Below are 18,560 nucleotides of genomic sequence, written 5' to 3' on the forward strand. Positions count from 1 at the left end.
CTCAGAAAGGAAGGTACCACATCCTCTTTGCATCTCCTTTCTCAGATGCTGGCCAGAAACCCATGGTCAACCACAACCACAGTCATCAGACATTTCTTTTCCACACTATTCTGGCTGTGGACTGGTCCACTTTATAGTCTGCTTTCACAGCCTCACTCCAGTTTATTTTTACGTAATAGGGAAAACATAATCCAGTCATAAACTACTGCTCAAGAATCACTTCTGTGCTGAAATTTGGCTCAAATTTCCACATAGGAAGTTTGAAATGTTAAGATAATTCATTCTTCAAAGTTAAATGGTCTTAATCTGATCCTTTTAAGTACTTCTGATTGCAAATCAGTATTAGTCAAGTTTTCTTGGTTTTGAAAGCTTTGCTAATGTAGATGCTAATTGTCATGGAATTTTGCAAGCCACAAATAAACTTCTCACGGGTTTTCAGATGTCTATTAAGCTTCTCTATCACTCTTTTTAGCCCTTGAAGATATGCCAAAACACAATGTTAAATTATGTAGTTTCCCAATTGCATCCTGCCATATGTTGAATGATGAGCCTTTTAGAGTTCTGTACAGAGCAAGTCATAAGAAGTTAAGTATTTCCATGCTGCAGAACAATGAGGAATTTTTCTTAGTACCCTTCTATTTCCTTGCTGATTTCAAAATACTCATGAAATGCTAAAAATCACTGGGTTTTTTCTTCCAAAAGTCAGACTGGATAGGAAACTAGAAATCTCCACTTCCAAGACAGAATTGGTTCTATTTACAAATCCCCTAGAAAGCTGTGCTTAAAGTAAAAAAAACACCACTCATCTTTCAGAAAGGTGCTCAACAGGTGATCTCTATATTGTCCTTTATCTTAGCTTTCCTCATTTCCCCTTCCCTCCCTGGCCTCACCTCAATTTATTTTTTAGCATTATCAGGTTTAATTCCACTCTTGGTTGATTTCAAAAGAAGAGAATAAATAACACTTATTTCTTCAATAAATCAAAGTTATTTCAAACAGTTTGTTGGGCCACATCAACTGCAAAAAAAATCCTTCCTGGGACAGTTCCACAACTCTTGAAGGACACACTTTAGAGTAACCCAGGATAATATAGCAAAAACCGGTACAGAATGTCACAGTATTTCTAGTGCATTCTGAAGTGTTTTACAAACTGGCCATTCAGTAGGCTGGAGTTCACAGAACTTAGTTCAATCCTAAGCAGTGAAGCCATAAGATGCCTCCCCTTGGAAAGGGGGCAACTTAATGCTACCACCTTGACTTTACCACTCTAATCATGTTCAAGTCATAAAGCAAGATTAGAGGTCCACCTTAAAAATCAGTTACTTGCGGAATGTTCATGGACAAAAAAAAAAAAAAAAAAAAAACAACAAAAACCCCACACCCAAAACTTTCACAGTATCTTAAATCACGTCTGTTTGCATGTCTCTTCCGTTACTTTCCTCTGAACATCCCACCACACAACCCTCCCACCATTTCATCCTTCTCACTTACATCACTGTAATTACAGCCCTGGCTGATCTCCTTTGTGCTGATCTTGAGATTCTTTCTTTGGTCTTGCCACCTACTCATTTCTGATTCTTCTCAGATAACAGAACGCTTGTCTCCTTCCCAGACCTCCCACCCTCCTTCTCCCTCTTCCTTACACCATCCATACGAGTAAGAAAGCTATTCTCAAACTTATTATCTCCATCCAGTAAAGACTACAACAGCTCTGCTGTGGGCCTGGTAAGATATTATGCTTGTGGGCAAAACATTCTTTGGATTAGGCTTGCAGAGGGCAAGAGCCTTAACCTTCAGAAGTTTACTTTGAAGTCTGGTTGATTCAGGTTCCCTAAATCATTCTGTGCATCTACTTCCAGCAAGAGCACATCTGCACATCTCCAGTGCAGATCATTCACTCAGCATGAAACACTTAGAGAGGCTGTCTTCACATGCACATATGGAGTCAACAGCACACTTCCCCTTCCCTGAAGAACATACTACTGTTCTCAGACTCTGTGTTACAAATTGCCTGAAGACAGAGAGACAGATATTGTCAACAGTTTTGACACTGTTACAAAGTCAAAGAGGACTCAGGAAGGCAGCAATGTAAAGGTCAAAGGGAGAGAAAAAGCCTCCACATTCAGAACATTCAACCTGTAATACAGAAAATGCAGAGAAACTCCAACAAAAGTAGGTCAGCATAGGCAAGACTGTAAGGCATCCAAGAAACCAAATATTTCCTGTTTTTACTCTGTCACTTGAACCTTAGTTGTATTCCAATCCCAATCAAATACTCTGCATGAGTTCAGATAAAATTATGGGTATTTTGCCTACTGGTACTGTGTTAAGATCAAAGTGAAAAATGTTCACAAGAGTCATGGATGTGGGCAACTAAGCTGAAATATCAATTATAAAACTCAAGGTTAAAGCACTTTATTTTTCAGTAGGTATAATGCTCTAAGTAACAATATTTCACAGCTACATTTGTTGTATAGGCTACAGAACCCCAACACTGCAATCCACATCATCTCAAAGCAGCATGACTCAGGCACATTGCAAAGGGTAAGGCTGCCTTGCCTGAAAAACTTCAGCTTATTAGGAAGAAAAAAAGAGCACACATTTTGTCTTTTCACTTCAGCTTAAAAAAACCCAAGAAACAAACCACCAAAGTCTGAAGTTTAGACTAACCAACATAATGGCATAACTTCAGAAGAGGCTTGAATCATGCTGACTGACACACTGCACACAGCAAAGTGAAGTTGGCTTTCTCAGGCCTAGAAAGTCAGAGCAGAGCAGAAGGCCAACAGGAGCCTGCTTTGCTGACTGCTCTGGAGCACCACAGGGAACCCGTGGCCAAACAAGGCAGAGGAAGAGGACAGAGCCCATTTCTCATACAGCACGTAGGTGATTTGGAAAAGTCGGGGTTTTGTTGGTTTTTTTGCATGATTCCTGGAATTCCTGGGGATCTCCCAGGTGCAATATAGGTTAGTAGCTTAGAAGCTACTATTACTTCAAATTAATGCCATTCCTACTAGAAAACACATCATGCTGAGAGGAAGAGAAGGACCAGCCTTCCAACAAAGACACTGAGAAATTAGAATCTCACTGTGGTACTGTGTGCACTCACAAGCTGACTAGATGGTGTTATTGCACATGTGTAATCACTACGCATTCCACCCTTAGTGCAGGTAATATGATATAAAGAAAGAAAACACATGCTGGAAATACAACGACCACAAAAAACCCCAACCTGCACCACAAATGAAATACCACTGTTACAGCTGTGGGAAAATTTCTTGAAACAACTGAAATACAGTCCCATTTTCTTAGCAGGTGTTTTGTTAGTATACAGGTGAATAAATTGTTTTTAAAAGGTGTACCCAGCCAGCCAGAATCTTGTTGATGTCAGGACATAAAATGTGCTTCAAAGCCAGTGTCTACCCTGCTCTTATATGAGCTGTGACAGTCTGGGAGGGCTTGCACCACTTAATAAACCCATCCCTGGTTCACAGGCAGACTTGCATTGAGTCAGTGAGGTGTGATCAATTTGAAAATGTTATGGTTAAGCAGTGAAATGGTGAACACCTAATAGATAGCCGGTATAAAAACCATCAGTAATCAAAGTAACATTAGCTTTGGGATATGGTAGTTCTGCAATTTTTGCTAAATCCATATTATTGCATAAAATTTATAAGAAGCCATATTTTACAATTCAGTTTTATCAGCAGGAAAGCTTTAGAGATGTTCTTACCATGCTTCAGATGTAGGCAGCTGTCATTCTGGGGCCTGTACCTGTAGAAGATTGTTTTCCTTTAACAAATTTCTGTTACAGAGTTTTTGCACATTCCAAGTAAGTTTGTTTGCTACAGTGTTACATGGAATTTTTTTGTGTGTAATTTTTGGTTTTGTTGTTTGGGGTTTTTTTTATGGTTCTTATACCAGCCATTTTTTGTTGGGGAAAACAGGGTGTTTCTTAATACATATTTTAAAGACAAAGAGGAGACCTCACTGATGCTTTTAGCCAACCTACTAGGCAGCTGTTAGTGTACAAAGAAATGTAAAATACAGTGAGATAAAATACAGCTACTACAGAAGGTCTGTGTAAAGCTTCCAGTGTCCAAAAATACCACACAGTATTTGAGCCACAGTTAAGTCTAAAGATGATACAACACGGATTGAGGAGAAAAGCAAAGGTAAAACAGGACAGGGTTTGCAGCAATGCGTAAGTTCAGCCAAAAATGTTGATGCCATCAGGACTGCTGCTCAGAAAGGTGTAAGGGAAAGCAGGCATGGGTTGTGTGCATGTTCACAAGCTTACATTCCAAGTGAAATATCTTAAAACATCCATCAGAAGCAAGTGTTAGACAAAAGCTCGTAAAAATTAAATAGCGCAAGCCCTGGTTTCTAAAATATACCTGAGGTAAATGGCAAGTAAGAGGTGGTCATGGCCTACCTGATGCTGATTCCTGTAACTTTTCTCTCTTCCTCTTCTTTTTCTTCCCCTGAAAAATAGGAAATTTTATCGTGCCATTACATTCATAGAACTATTTTGTCACTTACCTCACAGCAAAAGTCATCTGGACACTGAAAATGTTAGGGAAAAGCCCAATTATTTTCAGGGTAGCTTTTCTATCCCAATTTTAATGAGTTCAATGGTAACAAAGTTTGCTCTGAGCATCTAAGGAGAAATATGCACATCAGCAATACATATATTTACATCCACATGGAATTACAATTTCTGGCAGTTTTTCAACTACCACTGGCAGCCGCAAGCACCAAAAAGCCTTCTCACGCTCAATAGTCTGATGACACGTATGTTGATACCATAATTTATGGCTCTTACAAGAACTCTTCACACATTCAGATACTTACACTGTCACACATGGTAGGAGCAGACAGGGTGTTGAAAGTACCTAGGACGACCATCACTTGTCCCCAGGGCGCAAACCAGCCCACAAAAGCTGTTCTGATAATGCTGGTACCTGAACAAAAGCCAAGTCTGGTGTGGCTGTGCCCGGAGAGCACGCTCTGCAATAACCAAACAGCAGAGACTGTACAGCAGAGCACCCTTAGCATGGCTGAAGTGCAGAACACAAATAAATGCCTGGCAGCTGTCTTTCTGAGAGACCACACTGGCCACAGCCTGCCAACCTACACACTCAGCCTTCTCATGCACCCCTTCTATGGAAATGGTCACAGCTCCTGCTTCACACAGTCTCTGTCAATTGAAACAAAAGGTCAGCTTAGACCCACAATTTTAAACCTCAGTCATCTTGCATCACCCTAACCACCACTGATATTCCTCCATATGTCTTGTCTTTACTGCCCTCTATAATCAGTGAAAGCTTTTTGTGTGTGTTTTAAGAAAAAAATCATATCCATTTATGTTTTAAAGAAGCCTCCAGACAGGCTGCAACAGATGAGCTCTGGCAAAGGCTGATGCAGTTGCTGTGAGCAGGGCTGCAGCCTGCTGCCCATCCTCTGGCCCCCACTCTCATGGCTGGCAGCTGCATGTCCCAGCACAGAGCATGCCACACACACAGTGGCCTCAGAGGGGAAGGGCTGAGGAGCTGGGACACATCTTTCCACACACTGGCTCTGCAAAGTACTGGGATGGACAGCAGGTGATGTGAGAAACCACCTCAAACCCCTGCAATGCTCACTGATTGATAGGACAGCAAGGAGGACTCCAAATACAGGCTGTGGTGAAGCTCCAGCACATGAACTTAAGTAGCCTCCACTCTGCTCTGACAGTCTGGGCCTGCCTGACTTTCAAGCTCCTGTCCTTATTTATCCCAAGGCTGGCAATTGGGCTGGCCAATGCCTTGTGAGCAAGATCCCAAAGTCAGGACCAAGACTATAAGTTGGAAAACACATTTCAAGGGCTCTGGGGAGCTCCCAGCAATATGCTTTATCACTTAGGCACCAAGGCAATGCTTTTTTGAGAGGAAAGTGCATTACTGCAGATGTTAACATGGAAAAGTCTTGGGAGGAAGGTTTGTTTTGCTCTCTATATGTCAGGCTGACTTCAAGTGCTAAAACATAAACTGAAAGCTGATCTGAGATCTACCTATGAGATAGCACAAGTGAACAAATAGAAGGCTGGGCTGAAAACTAGTTGTCAGCATTCCCAAGTAAGATAGTTTCTGACAACTGCAGCACACATCGACCCTCACATTGTGGAAACATTGTGCTTCTCATGTCTATCACACAATTTTGCATGACTGCTTTGGGTATCAGTAATAAAAAGATATGGAAAAGATAGTTTCAACTGTTGAATAACAATGTTTAACATTTTCTTCGAATTCCTAAAATCAGGCAAAATTCCTAAAACCGGGCAAACCAAAATAAAAGAACTAAAACCAAGCAGTACACTTTTTTCACTTGTACTGTTTTGTGAAACAGAAGAACCATCCCTAAGTAACTTCCAACCCTCAAAACACTACAGTAATACCTGTGATAAGTAATTAAAATTTCACTTTTTGACTGCCTAAGTTAGGAAAACCAAAGAGAAAAAAAAAAAGATACTATATATCTGAAAAGGTTTCAGTGATACAGTGTGCTCTCCTATGATCACTGTCTGACCACCACTGCAGAGCGTGTGCATTCCCTGAGAGGCAGAGGGGAGGGCAGCAGGAGGAAGCCAGCAGAGTTCTTCATTGTAACATACAGGACTGGAGTATGTCAGAGCTATACTTCCACACAGGATGTAGGCTGGAAGCACATCAAAGAGATAACTCATACGTGCCACCTCACACTCTGCAAATGTCTGTCAAGGCGTTTCAGAAAGCGCAGGTCTGCTGCTCGTGCTGTGTGGCACAGGCTGGGGCAGAGCACAGCTTCTCAAGGCCACATGGTCAAACAGCACAGGACCATGCTGAAGCCTGATGGCCAGTAAGCACGAGCTGACAAGACTCCAAAGTGATGTGATTTTCCAGCAAGTCAATCTGAGACAAGCTAAACTCCCTTGTTTCCAGGGAATCTTCCCTAAGACCCTGTTTGTTCCCAGCTGTATTTCAAGGCAGTTCTGTTGACATGGTCTGGCTACTGGAAATAAACCCTACCTGTGTAGTGGCAGGACAGTTTATTGGCTGTATAGAAAGGACAGAAAGAAGCTGCTAGGGCTTTCAGTTGTGGCTGTGCTTACAAAACTGGGCATGCATGTCAGCAAGACCAGGGCATTTCCTTCGGAGATAATCACATAGTTTCTGTGTCAATGCATTCTCTGCTAGTTTCTACAGTTTCTGTTAACACTGTGTTTAGGTACCTCAATCCTCAATGTCCAAAGACATCAGAAGTAGAGAAAAACTGCTGTCCCCCTAATGCAGAAGGAAAATTGAGCCAGATATATCATGTACATTTCCTATCCCAGTAGATGGTGTCACATCTAATGGAGGGACAGAAAGCAGCTCAGAGCTCAGGTTAGGATCAGTCTCTCAGGACTGCAGCATCTGAGTTTGATATCATCACATTTGGCTACACTGACAGCTCACTGTAGGCACCAGAGTGCAACCATGCAGCACAGCCTATTGGATATTTAATTATAAAACAAGAATAATTGTAAGAAAACTTCTTAACGTATACATATATATATGTATATGAGCCTATAGACATATATACATATATATATATATATATATGTATAGAGCCTATAACAGTAGGCGCTATCATGAAGGTTACTTATACAAGATTTCCATATGGACCATTCTGAATTAATTTCATCTGAAGTTTAGTCTGCCTTGAGACCCCTGGGCTTGCAGTTCTCCTGAAAATAAAACATCCCTTTTTTTCTCAGGCCTAAGAAAGATTTCTGGGTAATAACTTATCAGATAGAAAATGAGGGAAAATTCAGAGCTCTGCAGTACAACATGAGCTTCCAGACAGTACTGGCCATTGTCTTAGGAAAAAAAAAAACTTTCCATGCTATTTTTTCCCCTCAAAAACTGTGAATTTTGTAAGAAGCATCTCAACAACAAAATACCAAGGTTTCTGGGTGCTTGAAGTGAAAACAAATTTTTGTTTTCACTTTTGTTTTGGTTTATGTTATATGTATGTTCACCATCTCTTCATCCAGAACTTTCCACAAGTTATAGAGGAAAATAAGAAACAATAATAATTTTAGAAATTACAAAAAGAAAGTGAATTTTAAAAAAAAACCTTCAAGTGAGTGACTTACATAGTTGTCTCTTGCAGACCAGCCTGGATAAAGCTGCATGTGTAGCTGCCTTTCTTTACGAGCTAGTTCATAATATTTTGCTTGTTCTTCACGGGAGAGAGCATGCCACTGCAAACAAAATAAACACACCTTTAGACTAGGAACTCACTTATACCTAGGCAACAGATGACTTGAGCAAGTGTTTTAGTGACTTTGATTCAGTCCTTCCCCACTGCAAAAATGAAATTCATTAGCAATTACAAGCACCTGTGTTTATTAACGACTTTCAGGCATTTGTCAGCTCTGCAACTGCCAAGTGCCTTGAGCAAGACAAAATTATTTATGGAAACAGGGCTCACCAAATAATCTGCTCACAGAACCGTTCTCTCCCAACACTACTTAAAAAAACCAACAACAAACAAACAAAAGCAAACCCCAACAAGAAAACAGCAACAAAAAACAGCCTTTAGCTCCTGACAGAACTGAGGAGGTTTGTGCTGCTTTTCAAGGGCAGCAATCTCCCCTTGACAGAAGGGTCTGCTGTCTTGGTTTCAAGCAGCCCCCCCTGGATACAAGTTTTCAATGCCAACACAGAAGGCTTTCCGTGCACCAGCAACCCTATTCCAAAATCAACTTCTAAGTATTGAAATTTAAGGTACCTGCTTTCTGATTGAAAAAGGAAATGACAACTGCAAAAGTTTCAAAGATAAAGAAATTACAAATTATATGAGTTGACCTTTGTAACCAAGCAGGAATAAATCTCCTGGTTTCATGTACTTAAAAGTAACCCCCCCCCCCCAAAAAAAAGGCAAACAAAAATAACTCACAACCTGCACATTTGGAAAGGTACCAGCTACATTAGTATCTAATAATTCTGTTCTTGTTGAAACACCTATCAGAGACCTGAACGAGAAGGAGTAAAGGAGTAAGGGCCTTTTATTTAGAATTAAGTTCCACTGCTGCAGCATTAGATGCATCTTCTTGTTTGACAACATCCATGGGGAAGTAAGGGGAGAAAAAGTTATTCAAAAATCTAAAAACCAGACAATCATTAAGAAATCATTAAGACTTTCATACAAGACTGACATACAGAACTAAGATTTCAGATCACATCACTTTTGTATGATTTAATATGTTGTTTGGTTACACAGCAGAGGATGGCTCTTGTCTGCCTTGACTTGGCAAGTTGGATGTGTTGTTGAGAGCCCAGGAGCTCAGCCTGTCTGCAACTCTCAAACTCTGCGGGCACATTCAAAAACTGGAAGGTGGTAAACACAATGCTGGAGCCCAGCAGCATGCAAAGTGTCAGCTCAAGAGAACAGAGGTGGCTCCTCCTCTGGGACAGCAGGGTAAAAAATGACCAGGATGATTGAACACAAAATATTTGACAATAATTAATGCCCAAGCAATTGGATAACTCATGCCCCGTTTGCACCACAGGAGAAGTGGAATTTGAGGTACTTTCATGGAGAACAGTAACTTGAAAAGAGGAGTCCAAGCTGCAGAAAAAGCACACAAGACTGAGGCTGATTCCTTACCAAAACAGAGATAAATAAGCCACTGCCCTGGTTCAGGCCAAGAAAACAAGGCTGACACACTAAGCAACTAAGATCAGTCCTCTGGGACTGCCATCACCTGTAAGGGTAATTCACAGATCACAGAATACTCTGAGTTGAAAGGGACTCTCAAGGATCATCAAGTCCAACTCTTAGCAAATGGCTAATACATGATCCTAGAGACTTGCATGAAAGCATGGAAAAGGCAAGCGCCAAGATGTCCTTTAAGGGGAGTAACAACAACAGAAAGCAGAAGACTGCATGAACTGGGACAAGTACCATTAGATTTCAGCTCTGTTTGGAGGGGGAAGTCTTCCAACTGTAATATAAAAGGAGCACTTTAAGGTCATGTAGAGATTTCCCACTTAAAAGTACAGGGTTTTCAGAGAGTCACAGTGCCTCTCAATACTGCCTTGATCAGTGATCAAAAGGAGGTATTCATGGGGAATTTGAATAATCCCTACTCAAACTCAGATCAATACAGAAAGTCATCCCTTTCCTCATTTCTGGGAGTCAATTGCAAAATGGGCATTTACCTCTGCTGCCTTCCCTTGGATGAACAACACTGGCAGAGAGCACAAAGGCTGTCTGTGAGTTGGCCTGCATAGGGTTTTCTGTGAGCCTGGAATGTACAAAACACACCTACCATGCCACAGAAGCATCCAGCACTCAGCATGGCTCTGCTACATGAACTGGCACATCAGTACACAGCTGATGGCTTCAGAGACATTCAAAACTTGGCTGGGAAGGTTCCTGAGCAACCTGATGTAACTGGACCTGCTTTGTGCAGATGTTGGACTACATGACCAACCTGCATGGCTACTACTGGACCATGTTATATTCACTTTTGAGTTTCATCTCCAGTGGCATCCAGTGTTCATCTCTGAACGATCCCTTCCTGCCCTGATGGACACTATCCTAAGGAGGGACCAGAATGTGATTAGAATGCTCCTTCTATGTGTGACTGAGGGTATTTAATGTCTGGGATTCTGACACCATAACGTGAGTGGAACAAACACAAATTTGATGATGTTGCTAATGCTGAAAAAAGAAAGTCAAGATACTGTTTTTATTTTTGTTTCATGGTTTATCTTCTGTAGCTAACTTGATAGTTGCACATCAGTTATCACCTCAAGCAGAAAGCCAGCCTTCACACCCAGCTAAGGGAAACGCAAATTAGCAGCACACGTGAGCGCTCACAAACCCTGCTGTACATACCCTTCTGCCAAGGATCTGGTTGATAGCTGCACTTTCTTTCAGAGTACACTCTGCTACAACGTTTGCTCTCATTTCTTTCATGTACAACATGAAAGCATTCAGAGGTTTCTTAATATGAGGTCTTTTTGGCTCTTGTTCTTTTCTCTGTTCATGCTGAGGCTTCCTAAAACGTGGTTGGGAAAGGGAAAGGAAAGGAAAAAAAGCATTAATTTGCCTTCAACCTAAAAAGATCCAATGGAAAATTACTAACTTATGGTTACAGTAGCACTTAAGTACTAGGAATGAGAATTGCAGTGGTCATGTCCCATCCACTTTCCTATCTTTTAGTTTAATACTCAGAAAGGACATCAGGTTGACATTCTCTAGCAAGTAACATTTAATCTGTGAATCTGCTCCAAAGTTGTCTCAATTCTCTTTTTGAAAGACTATCCATGGTACCCTAAAAGACCACTGCCACAGGCAGGAGAATAGCTTCTCATCCCCTTCTTTCCTGGGTCTTTTGCCTTGAGTACTAAGCAATGACACTGCTTTTTACTAGTGAATTTTGCAGGTAAGAACTTTTCCAGCAGAAGTTCATGAGTTCCCACTCAAGCACCAGTCACAACTGGACAGGTTCATGATTATGGTTGAATGGAGATGGCTGTTGCCAACAGCTTGAAAGTGCTGGACTGGAATGAAAAATGGCTTCGCATTACCCTTATCAAACACCAGCCCTCAGTCCCTGTTTTAGTTATAGGAGAAGAGTTAAAATTCAAAGAGATCATGAAAGGCACTTTTTTAAAGCATCCTTGACTCTTCTTCAGATGGAGTTAGTTCTCAAACATTTATTCATCAAGGGCTAGAGCAGAAAGGCAGACTCACACATGCATTAGCTCACTGTCGTTGTGCAGATGTTCTTGTTTTACTTGAGGTGTTACAATAGCTGGGTGAGGGATTCCAGTTGTGTGAGGGCCTGGAGGACCAGGAATCATGTGATGTGAAAACCTAAAAGAGAAAACAAGGCAAGGTCTGTAACCCCACTGAAGACAGCATCAAACATGTATGACAGCAGCAGGACACTCCAAGAATGCAAATGCTGTGGAGCTTGCAATTAAGACAACTCTTAAAAAGCACACCAAAGATATTTGGCTAAGATTTGTGCATTGTAGCCCAATTATTCAAGAAAAACAAACAAAAAAGTGAGTCAACATTTTGGTTGTAAAGAAGTTGTTTTATTACCTTTCGGACAGAAATATTTAATATTTGTACTGTTGCACTGTCTAGCAATAAAAATACACATTTCTTAACCAAAAAAATGTATTTCCACACCAAGATATAAACATCCTTGAAATATCCACCACCAGCCAATGCAAAGGAGGAAACTGCCATGCAGAAAAAAATAAAATGAAAGAAGAGTCTTTTCAAGAAGTCCCTGATGGCTTTCTTTACTTTTCCAGGTACTTAAGGTAAAAGATTTTAACATAATTTCATCTGAACCTACTATTCTTACCTCGAATGCTTAAAATAAACTTTGAAAATCCTGCATCCTGGATGACGGATGGGAGCAGGGAGAGATTTTTTTGTCCTAATTAAAGCTTCCTTTCATTTGTACAAGAAGGAAAATGAAAAATAAAACCAAAATACTGCTAACTGAATAATCCCACCTTACTAACTCAGGTAGTTCTCAAGGACAGCTGAGAAAGATCTTGAAGGTGCTAAGCATTGCAAACTCAGGTGCAGCAGAAAACTTGCATGCTGCATTTTAAACTAGTGGAAAAGCTCATGCTCTCAAGTTTTGCTGAAGGAGTGATGGCTAAGGAATGCCATCCAGCCTTCCACCATTCCCTAGTCTCCTTGCTGCCCTTTTCCTTCATGTGATCAAAATAAAGGAAACACAAAGCCCTGTAACCAAATCAAGTGATTTTATCATGGAGAAAGAATGTGTTTTCTTCCCAATCACCCTGACAGGCACATGCTTATCATTCCCCTGTAAAGAAGTGAAGGGACAGTGATAATCCAAAGGAGCCCACACACGAAGAGGTAAGAGGACCTACCACTTATCAAGTGGCCTGCCTTAAATCCCTGTGCAGGAGGATGTCTCTCTACAGATGACAGGAAAAAACCCCAAGAATTGTATTTTGCAACCTCTTGTACACCAAGCACAGGATGCAGAAGCTGTCTTTAGAATGCAAAAGCAGAGCATAGGAGGTCTGGAGTGTGTCATGGCCAAGTCTCAATTAGCATTGCTTGCTTGCACTTAGACATAAAGACACAGTGCCTGAGTCACACACCAGTACAGTTACTGTGCTGGCATCCCCTGCCATTAGTGGCTTTGGGCTATGAAACACCTACTTGTGAGCAAGATTCCACACAGCATTACCTATGTGATTCAAGACTAATTACCAACAACTTTGAAATTGGGACTAGAGAATGCAGACTAGAGTGACAATCCACCTGGCTGCATACTGACATGAGCAAAACCCAAGGATGCTATGCACAACACCATGTGTTGCATCTAGAAATGAACTAATGACTCATTTCAGATGAAACAGCTCAATTAATTGTTGACAATTCACTGGGTGCTCCTCATTGCAACACTTCAGAGACTGACAATAAAATGCTGAATGAGACCAGTGTGGGATCCAGGCAAACTGCATATACACACAAAAGTTAAATAAAAATGTATGCATAAGGGTTTAGCTGACTGAAAAGCAAGCAAAGGCAGACCAAGATGCAAGCAGAAGAGCAACTTGCCCTCTAATGCCAGCAGTTACTCCCCAGTCAGTCATTCACCTCCTACACCTACCTGGACATGGAAGGGTCGACTGAGAGTGAGGATGGATAGGGCTGCCTGAATCCACTCGAGATGGGATATACAGGCTGACCTTGCCTGAGGTCACAGAAGAAAGGAACCCATCAATCATATGATATGGTATTCAATCGTTATTCTAGAGTTACAAGCTCTTGATGGGAACTCAGTACTAGTCACAAATAAATAGTAAGAGCTAACACTTTCAAGAGTTCTGCTAATGAAACTAATGAATGCTTAAATGCTTTGAACTTTCTCCCTTGCTATTGAAAGGTTCCCAATCTAAGTTTCCACTGGGAAGGAAAACAAAACAACCAGCCTTCCTCCCCCCCAAGGCACACATACTCATGCACACTTCTCTATCTCCATCCCTCTCTCACCCAGTTTTAGAAGCACTGGAATCAGATTTGTCAAACAAGCTCTTAGGAAAAAAGCATCTTATTCCAAATAGTTCTACTGTAGATCAGCGTGAGAACACCAGATGGTGAATTATTAAGCTAAAAAGCCTTTTGAACAGTTTTATTAAGTCTTTGAAAACTTATGACTCTCTCCATTAGCATATGCTATAGTGAAGTACAAGTGGACAGCTTTTCTAAGTAGAAACTGATTCCATAAAAAAAACCCAACCACATAAAAGCCCACAGTGACACAAGCCTATCTTACTACTTAAAGATCAAACTTTGCAGTCCAGTAAGAGAAGCTTGCGTGAAGTTTTTGTCTCCTTTGCACTTTAACCTATACAGAATATTTTGCCACCAGTCCATCACTTGAGGTCTTTAATTTTTATCATCATCACTATGTTTTGATTACTTGATGACTACAATGAACCCCCTGAAGTAGCACGCGATGGCTGCATGAGCAAATACCAGCCCAAACACCTCTACCAGCCAGAGGGACACCACACACATCAATCCTTTTTGAACAATTGCTTATCGACTGGTCAATCAGCTCTCAGATGAGAAAAAATGGAACCTGGCCTCTGTAAGGTTCCAAGAGTGAAATCTGTAAGGACACAGATTTCAGTCTTGGAGCATATTACTGGAAATGAACAGTGCTTAAAGGAAAGAGGAAATGAAAAAAAAAAAAAAAAAGTTGAAGGAAGTGTCAACAGTGCTGCCACACAGCAGGGAGCCATAGCATAAGGGACAGCTGAGTATGTCCCACTGTTGGTGAGTGCTGCTGAACACATCCCTGAGCCTTGTAAGGTTGCATCTTGTCTCTCCTCTTCTTTCTCTTTTCCCTCTTCCCTCCCCCCAGTTTCTGCACTGAGAAACCATTCAGAAGAAATGACTGACCACATCTGGAAAATGCATGCTAGCAACTGCCTGGCGGCAGTGGAAGTGAGGAGTCAGCTAAGCAGCAGAATGGGGAAAGGAGGGCTGAAAGATTTAAAAAATAGATGGTCAGATACTTCCATATTTTAGTTTGATATCTACTAATTATTTGTTCCAAAAAGGCATGTGGCCTTTCCTGAAAGATATGCCAGCAATACAACATTTCACCATCTTCTGCTCTCTACTTTCTCTGCCTGTTGTCATCTGGATCATGCTTCCCTCCCATGGAGACATCAAAAAATAAAAAAGTCTGTATCCCTCATTGAATGGGCACAGACTAGTCACAACATAGATTCTAAAGCACTGAAATTGTGGCTGAGTTGCCTTATTCCTTGCTCCAAGAGAACTGAAGGCAAGTACATATCTAACCCAAGCAGACATGAAGCACCCTGCCAAATCTATCTCTCTGAAAATACCACATTTCCTCCAAAAGGAAAATGACACCCTGAGTGGCAGCAAGAGATCATGAGAGCATTAGCAAGAGCGGCAAGATCTCCCAGTGACAGAGGCTTCTCTCTGTACAGAAACTGTAAAAAGCAGCAGGTTACAAAAGTTTGTTCTCCATCTGGGGCAGTTTCAAGATTTAACCCCCCCCCCTCCACTTCAAAGTTCTTTCTTACCTCCCATCTCCTCAGTAATTGAAATTTTGTTTATTAAAAATTACATTTAATTACTTGAGAACTGTTTGCTGCTATCTTTCTGAAAACTAAGAGCCACAAATCTGAGCCATAAGAAACATACAGACTTCAAAGTGAAGTCTACACACTTCAATTCCTGTATGTGTTCAAAAAACAGATTAATTTCATTTCAAAGATCAACTTTTTTTCATCTTTTCAACTAAAATAAAGTAGCAATTTCTTACTGGAATGACATTATTATTATTTTGCTGCAATTGTGATTGCTGCAATTGATTCAACAGCAAATGGTGTGAACATGCACCTGTCTGAAAAGAAGCTAAAAAATCTTACCAGCCAAGAGGTGGTGTTATCTGTCCAACCCCCCCTGGAGACAAGGGATAGAAGGTAGGGAGATCAGGAGCTGGAGGATGCCTGGACATGCCTGTTGAAAAGCACAGAAGAACAAGTGAGCTTCCTCTCAAAATACTGCATATATGACCTACAGTTCCCAGCTGATACTACAGTGGAACTAGTGCTGTGGATAAGGAATAACGACCTTCTTGGTTAGTGTTAAAAGCAAAAGGCTCCACGGGCCACCTTTAAAACAGTTTGCACACAATACTGCAATTCAAAGGGAGATGTCATAAAAAATAACATGGAAGGAGGAAATAAATGTATGGGGAAGGACCTGTGCAAGTTTAGATCTCCTGTGAAGTGTATTAGGTGCTACTGTCCTCTCAATGGTCTCACCAAACCCAACAGGATCCTGAGGACCTCTTCTAACACATCATGAAACAAGGGGAAAATAAAGCATTGTCAAAGAGGCAGAACAGCAGAGCTATTAGATTAGGTAAATTGCTACTTTTATATTTTCACGGGTTCCCTTATGGATTCACAGATTTTGGAAACTTGCTACGACAGAGGATCAGCGGTTAATTAAGAATCATTTTCAGGCCTGTAATGGTCACACTTGATATGATTCATTTGGCTTCCAATTGTCACTCCAGTTCCAACTAAGCTCTTCATCAAGTTGACTCCTGTGGGCTCCAAGGTCAATCTGTTTTGCAATGGTAGTATTTCATGGAAAAATAAGAGTCCCATCAGGAATGATCCATCAGCTCACATTCCCCAGAACACAGAGTCCTACAACTGCAAGAATCACCTCAAGATTAAAGCTAATCCTTATCCCAAAAGGGTCTGTGGTCTCCATTCTTCACCTAAACCTTGTGCCCCCAGGAGACATGGAATTACAGTTGCAGAGGCCACAAAGACATTGGTTTATTTAAATGTGTTTGGGGAAGAGGGGGTGAAGCAGAAGGAATTGTTAAGTCTACTTCACATGTTAAATCAGCTGCTTTAAAAGGGTATTAAATATTTATATGGTGACACTCCGAAGGTCCAAGACTGAGCATGTGCTACCTTGAGACTTAGTTTATAGATTGATATTACTGATTTATTCCCCTGCTCAGTTTGTACTTAAATCTTCTGAATTTAATTACAAGATTTGAAGAATATCTGTTAGGACCGTGTACAGGAAAGCATAGAAAATAATACCAGCGGTGTCATTGTCTCAAAAAAACTGGATTTTCAGACTTGGAACCACAACATACGTGAGAATCGAATTTCTGGCCAGCTGTCTTTTCAAAGGTGTAAAACAGCTGGTAGCTGACAGGAAAGGAAACACTTTACATATCCCAGGGCTTTTACATGAGAGGGAGCACTCTTTCCGAGTGGTTGAAAGAAAAGAAAACCAAACAAGGTGTAAAAGAAGCCCAGTCTCATCTCTCACATCTCTGATGATGACTGATGCTCCTGGAAGTGATGACATGACCTTGCCCCAGCCAGACCAGGTTCTGCACACGAAGCTGGGCCACTCCTTCCCCAGGATCTGCAGTTCTGACCCATGGAGACAACACTGCTCCCTCTGAACTAATGCACATTTGCTATGGCTGTTCCAAAACTTCTGGCCCATTATGGAGGGCTACCAGCACCTAGCACCCTCAGAAGCACACAGAGCTACCACATGGCCAGTGCCCTCCAAAGCAAGTTCTCTTGAGAGGGTTAAGAAAAAACTTAAAATTAAATAAAAATTAAAATAAAAAAATAAAGAAGTGACTGCCTTTAGGAAGGCGGTGCTGTGTGTCCATCCCAAAGTGCCTTGGGTACAAGAGGCAGTCCTGAGGGCAAGCTGCTGTGGACCCCCTTGTTGGAGGATTTTGGTGGGAGGAGGGCACCAGAGCTAGGGCGCCAGGGCAGTGCCTTGTTCCAGACCCACAGTGGGAGGCGAGGACAGAAACAATGGTTGGAGGCGTTTGGCAGAGGACCTGAGGAAAAAAAAAATCCTCTCTTTGCAGCAACTGCATGGGCTACTTCACTGCGGCTGCTCCCACACGCCGGTGGCGCCGAAAGCGGGAGTATGGACGGAAGGACCACACACATCAAGGAGACCATCCCAGACAAAACCAGTAGTCTCCAGCCTGCATTATCCACATCATCCATCTCCAACTTTGCCAGACACTGAGCAAAGGGATCAAGAGCTTGTTCAGGAACTCCAGAGGGCAATGAGCTTTGTGCCTCCTGGCAGAGGCCCTCAGCAGGCTTGCACTCGTGACTGGTGGGATGCTGGACAGGGGAGAGGGTAGAGAAGAAGCAGAAGAGAGGATGTGCAGCAAAAACAAAAAACCAACAAACCAGATGTTGTTCAGATGGGGTCTGCTGTACAGGAATATAAAAATAAATTGGGGTAAAGGCAAAAAGATGGGGCACAGAAGGGCAAACTCAGCATGCAGTACGCAGAAACATCTTAAGCTCACAAACTGCAGCAGCGGGTTGTGCCCCAGCTGTCACAGCCAGCTTCTGCAAGAGGTGGAAATCCCATTCTCTTATCGCATGGCACCCCTGGGATTTCAA

General features: G+C 41.6%; 1 protein-coding gene across 4 annotated transcripts in view; it reads right to left on the minus strand.

Moving 5' to 3' along the window:
- Positions 1-18,560, minus strand: part of LEF1 (lymphoid enhancer binding factor 1) — a 70,132-nt gene that overhangs the window by 9,653 nt on the left and 41,919 nt on the right. Inside the window, exons 5-11 of one of the 4 annotated variants that reach the window (XM_063156463.1) lie at positions 16,002-16,092; positions 13,697-13,780; positions 11,773-11,895; positions 10,912-11,074; positions 8,159-8,266; positions 4,436-4,484; positions 3,734-3,774 (exon numbers count right to left, since the gene is read on the minus strand). In XM_063156463.1, coding sequence (XP_063012533.1) covers positions 3,740-3,774; positions 4,436-4,484; positions 8,159-8,266; positions 10,912-11,074; positions 11,773-11,895; positions 13,697-13,780; positions 16,002-16,092 — 653 coding nt within the window. In that variant the 3' untranslated portion in view covers positions 3,734-3,739. The remainder of the gene's footprint in view (positions 1-3,733; positions 3,775-4,435; positions 4,485-8,158; positions 8,267-10,911; positions 11,075-11,772; positions 11,896-13,696; positions 13,781-16,001; positions 16,093-18,560) is intronic. The other 3 variants (XM_063156465.1, XM_063156462.1, XM_063156464.1) reach the window with 3 other exon arrangements.

Source organism: Melospiza melodia, chromosome 5 (assembly GCF_035770615.1).
Source record: "Melospiza melodia melodia isolate bMelMel2 chromosome 5, bMelMel2.pri, whole genome shotgun sequence".
In the NCBI taxonomy this organism is placed as follows: Eukaryota; Metazoa; Chordata; class Aves; order Passeriformes; family Passerellidae; genus Melospiza; species Melospiza melodia.